This window comes from Cryptomeria japonica, chromosome 10 (assembly GCF_030272615.1).
Source record: "Cryptomeria japonica chromosome 10, Sugi_1.0, whole genome shotgun sequence".
NCBI classification, from domain to species: Eukaryota; Viridiplantae; Streptophyta; class Pinopsida; order Cupressales; family Cupressaceae; genus Cryptomeria; species Cryptomeria japonica.
Window position 1 is genome coordinate 224,243,212 of NC_081414.1, and position 5,931 is coordinate 224,249,142.

The window sequence follows — 5,931 nt, forward strand, 5'->3', positions numbered from 1 at the left end:
GAATGAAAGACTAATTTTATATACTTGTCACTTAAATGACAATCGTGTATATTTGTAGCATGCATATTTTGACCCTCCGTGGTCTCATATAATCATGAGAAACTTGTTATGATGTATATTTTGTTAAATTACCTATACTACAAAAAACTATGCACTCCATCTCTATCTATGACATGCAATCAACAAAAATCAGAAAATATTGATACAATGTATTTTTTAATTGGAATTTCTTGCAAAAATCAAAAGAGTTTTCATTGACTCATTGTAGTCTCCAACGAGTTTTTTTCCATAGGAAATGTGTAGAACACAAGTGCTCTAGATAAGATTTTTTGCATAATGTTGAATAACCCAAATGAGAAATTTTCACCTTTTATATGTTGGTTGCACAAATGGGGCACACAAAATCCCATGTCAAGATTTGAGAGGGAAAACAATTCAAATTTAGAATTTGGTCTTGCTTTGTAATTGTCAACCAAATATGGTAAAAATATGATATTTCAAAGATGCTCTAGAGAATGCATATTAACTATCAATTAACTCGGAGAGATTCTCAATGCCCTATTCAATTGGAGACAATAAATATATCTTAAATGACATTCGGCTTTATGATGGTTTTGTTAATTAAATAATAGCATTTGCTAATTTAAACTCAACTCCTAGTTCTAGCTATAGATAGATAGAAAAAATTCACATTATTTTTGTATAGACAAATCCAACCCCCAAAACAATTTGCCTAATCCATAAATTGAATCTATAAACCTAAACCAAGATCCAAACCAAAACCAACAACTTTACTCAAATAAGTAAGCGAGCTTTTGTCTTCCAATCCATTTTTGCCAAAATGATTTTGTCCTAAAGCAAAAAAGATGAAAAAAATTATCTCAAAAGCTTCAAGTTTGAAAATATGAAATTAAAAACCTCTTCATTAAAGTCATTTTAATTAACGTTTATTTTGGCTTCAATTCTTAACAATATTTTTTGTCCTAGTTTTATAAACAATATATTAAATAAAAATAATATTTTTTATTCTTTTTAATATATCATTTTTAGACGGCAGACCTTTGCTTAAAAGAGGGAGATAACATGATTGAAAAGAAAAAATGAAGAGAAGAATGGAACACTGATTTTATATTGGATTTCACTTGTATTGACCTCTTGCTTGGTTCTAATATAACCATTGCTGATATGTGAAACATAGATATAGGACTGTTGATATGTAATTGCTAGGATGATATACAAGCCTATACAATAAATGAACTAATATAGTTGGTTTTTTGGTGGTTGAAAACCTTGTTTGGGCATGCAATGAGTTTTTTTAGGTTTGGTCATATATGATTCTGTCTTTTCTATTTTTATCTTTGGTCATATAGGATTGCTCTTTGAGTTATAGTTGTATACATTTTTTTAATAAATAATTTTTTTTAAATAAAAGTCATTTCAGAACACATTTCATGATCTGTCATTAAAATGTTTAAGACAAATGAATCCAAACGTATGTGAACTGCAATTGATTTTGTTCGTTGCAAATCATGTAAACAAAAAGATTTGACTATATTATAACATGTTTGAATGATTATTTCATACATTTCAATGTTTAATGAAGCTTGTATCTGCCTATCATTAGGATCATGAGTCAATGTCTCTAATTCTTTCTAATATTATAACATTATATATATTATAATCAAATTCCATGCCCATGCAATCTTTCTAATATTATAATCAAGTTCCATGCCCATGCAATCTTTTGGTGGTTTCCTCATAAGAGAAAACTTCACTACATTGTAATTTGAATGGGAGAGATCTTTACATCACTTCCTGTCCAAATTCTCTATTATAACTGTTTTCTCAGCCTGTCATTTTCCAAGATTTTGTTGTGGTCAATTTTGCAGATGGCCACTTAGTGCAGGAGGGAACTTCAAGAGTCCTCTGCCCTTGGCTTTAACACAACTCATACAAAACCTGGGAATAAGCCCTGCCTCTGAAAATGAAAATAGTACAGAATATTTTGTTCATTAAAAGACAAAAAAATGAGCTAAACTAAAATACAGAAGGAATCTCAGACCTCAGATCTGCCAAGGAAACAAGAAATATCAGGAAAACTGAGTCATATCATTCCAAACTGAATCATATCGTTCTTTCATATTCAACAAAATAAAGATTACACCACAAACACACCGAAACAAAAAAAAAAACATTCCACACCAAACAAAAAAACTCTCTCCAAAAACCAAAACAAATCTACTCAACAAAAACCGCTTCCCCCACACTTAAAAGGAAAGCACAAGCCAAATAAAATTATGGGTTTCATATAATCTTGAACACAGGCTATGATATTTAATCATAGAATCTAGACCAAACCTTCCACATGAATATCTAAAATCATGGCTCTTAGATTCATTCTATGGTAGAAATTTTCTTTCTCGGTTTTAGATGATGTGATACTGCTTTAGATGGTTGTATGTAGACCAGAGGGGAACTATTTAAAAAGCAATAATCGAATACATGATTGGCATGGTATTACAGGATTTCACAGTGAAAATCGTAGCATGCTCAAAATCACAATTTTGAGACTCTATCTGTGGCGAATTAGCAAAGTCCGAGCCAAGCCAGCAGCAGTGAGTTTCGCTGCCTTGACTAGGTCAACTTGAATGAGTTTGACAGAAATCTGCAAAGCCTTTACATTTCCATGTTACTCTGAAAAATCTATCTGAGACTCGACCAGGCTTGAGAACAGTTTGTTAAGACATTATTAAAAGCCTTCAGGTTTAAAGTTAAAAACCTAATCTTCATTTACGGCATTCACTTTTTCTAGTATCAATTTCTTTAAACCCTGAGCAACTTGTTTGATGTATCAATGACCACAAATTCATTGGCTCATAAGCAATTCCTCCAACTGGATATCTCCTACATGTAAATAGCGAGTAGTCCATTAAAATTTAGGAGTTTGCAGCTTGCTCCAGCATTTTAAAGGATTTACGGATTTGATTCATATATTATTGATGTTCTGCTGATTGGAATCCATAAAAAATCCAATTTATTTTGAAAAGCAAGTTTGCCTAGTCAGACGCTGAAATGACGGGGAGCCCCAAATATATGCTTAAAACCATTGTACTAATAACTATGGCTTCCATCTAATAATGTTTTGTGATGGTATCCAACTGCTAATGAACTTCTACTGTAAATTGAAGAACCTACTGGTCTGGTGTACTGTTTTTGATAATTTCTTTGAAGGACATACACGACAATCTCAAGAAAAACTGACTCAGGTATTCTAAATAATATTACATCAAACCGAAAGCTACAGCTTCCCAAAATATTTGGAGGCTGTAAAATTTATTTGCTGAAAATTATGTTCAATTGTTCATTCTTTCCTCTAGCATAACTCTCATTCCAAACATGATATTGCGATTTTCTGAAATGCCTTTCAGATGCAGCAAAACTTCTAGCTATCATATAGTCACCAATTACATCACAGTGAATGACTGCAGTGAAAGCAATTGGCTCACTTAAAAAGTCAGTAAGTACTATGCATACCTTGCTTGAAGAACAATTAGACACAGAATGCATGGCAGGGGATTATGGGCGTGGCTTCTGTTGATGAATATCGTGGCTCCAGAAATGTAAAATGCCCACAGCCAACACCTCGATGAGGTGAGGGGGGCCTGCCTACCTTCCGCTAAAGAGTAAAGACTGGATTAATATGTTTGTTGTGTTCTTTGTGTCCCGATTCTCACTGCCTCATTCCCAAAAATACAAATTAACAGTGTATTGAGCTTTTTGTGTGGTTGGAGGCCTTGGAGATGGCATTTTCATAAATTGTCCACAGTGTTGTAGATTCAGGATGTCCTCTGATAATATTTCTAACAAACCTTTCCTCTCTCATCGTCAATACTGACAACAGAGAAAGACTCGGACCATTCATGGATTTGATCGTCTGCCAAACTATAAACCTGGGCCTCATAACCTTTTCCAAATTTAATTGCAACAAGTGGTAGTGCTTCACTATACAATTTGCAGGGAACTCCATGTCTTTAACTACAAAGTTCATCGTTTCACGAACTCTTACCTTGGAGTAATAAAGCACTTGAGGTACAGCCCGACATAGTTGCCAGGTTTCTTCAGCCGAGAGACCGCAGAGTTGGAGATTCTCTATCTTGGCCTTTAGCGTTTCCATGCGGTGAGTAGCCACTATGCTTACAATATATTTGTACGCCTTGCTTTCTTTGTCGACGCCAATCTCCCGAATGAGATCAACTTGGGCAGGCGTTAGAGAAGAGCGTTGCAGAATGGCCGGTCTATGACGTAATACTCGGAAGAGCTCCGTGCCCTGAAAACCCCATCTCTCCCAGAAAACAACCGAGGGCTTCAGGGTCTTCTCCAGGTTATAACTGACAATGGAGGGGGCTCTAAGCAGGGATTTGATGAAGAACTCCTGGGACTGAAATAGATTCTTAAGAAACTTTATCTTGGGAACGAGGTCGTTCTCGAGGCTGATGCCCAAGATGCCTGGATTGCTCGCCAAAAGCTTCGCCAAAGTTTCACCTTGAAAGCCGAAATCTTCCAGCAGTTTGATTTTGGGTTCTAATATTCTTTCTGCACTTGTGCTGATCATTAGCGGCCGTGTCATCATTATCTTAGCAATTTGGACTTGAGAGCAGCCGTGTCTGTTCAACATATCAACAAATTGTTCGACCTTGTCGAGGGTTTGAAGCCTCTGTAAAAAGGGGGCTCGTTTAAACATGCGAGTGATGTCGACCGAAGACATGTTAAGTCTGGTGGAGGCAAAGTGTGAAAAGAGGTTCTGAGAATAAGCATGGGTTGAATACGCATTGCGAAAATGGAATGGTACAACAAACAGTTTGCAGCATAACATTGTGTTCCTGGAATTTGCTGCAACAAGAGGGTTGGAATGTGAAAATGAACAGAGTTTTGCCCTAATATGTATCACCACGGATATGTTTTTTTTTTATATACTGACTATTTAGAGAATTAAGTAGAATATCAAAGTTTATGTTTCCAAGTGGATTTCCCAATTCAAAAATTTGGAAGCTCAAATAAACACAGTTTTGGCCCTAATGTAGAACTATAGATATGATTTTTAATATATTGATTATTTAGATCAGAAGATTAAGAAGAATTCAAACCATTTATTTTTTGGGAAGAGTTTATTTCACGAGTTTTTTTATTTATTTTTTCTTGTAAATAAGATTTTAAGTTCATATTATCAAATATAATATCACATTAATTTTAAGTTGCTAATTAAAAAATTTCAAACACTATTTTAAGCTATCAAAATATTTATTATCTAGTGAATTATCTTCAAAATTGAATAAAATATCTTTAATAAAAAAATTGTACACTTTATTAGAAAATTTTCTTGTCATAGAAAATTATAATTTATTTACATATTTCACAATCTATTTTGATGTACACAAATACAATTTAATTTAGACCAACTTTTAAAAGCTTTAATTGTATGTAAGTGACAATTTTAAAGTCATGTGGTGTGGGTGGGACTTTGTGATTATGATGTTTTATGTGCAATTTGTGTGTGTATGTATGTATATGTGTGTGAATTGTTATGGATTATCAATGATAAATTTGTATATTTGATTATTTTAATTGTTAACTAATTATCTCTAGACAATTTTTATTAATTTAAATTAATTCCTATCTTATGAATCATGTGAGGCAAAGTGTTGTTTAGAAGGGAAAATGTGATGTAGATTGTATGGCTTTATGAGGAAGAAAATATCCTAAGCCTTAACCTCGAATGCATTTATAGTACTTAGCATGATTCATTTGTTAATCAATGAATTCTAGAAATCTTGCCGAAGATTGAAGTTACATGAAATATTTAATATTAAATATAGTAGAATATTTATTCATTATTATCTCGAATAAATATAAATAAAATAATGACTAAAATAA

The 5,931-nt window shown here is 33.3% G+C and overlaps 1 protein-coding gene across 1 annotated transcript; it reads right to left on the minus strand.

Moving 5' to 3' along the window:
- Positions 1–3,281: 3,281 nt before the first annotated feature.
- LOC131034891 (transcription termination factor MTERF8, chloroplastic) lies at positions 3,282–4,961 on the minus strand. The gene has a single exon (XM_057966503.2). The coding sequence runs from the start codon at positions 4,871–4,873 to the stop codon at positions 3,758–3,760; it is 1,116 nt and encodes a 371-aa protein (XP_057822486.2). The 5' UTR covers positions 4,874–4,961; the 3' UTR covers positions 3,282–3,757.
- Between the last annotated feature and the right edge of the window lie 970 nt (positions 4,962–5,931).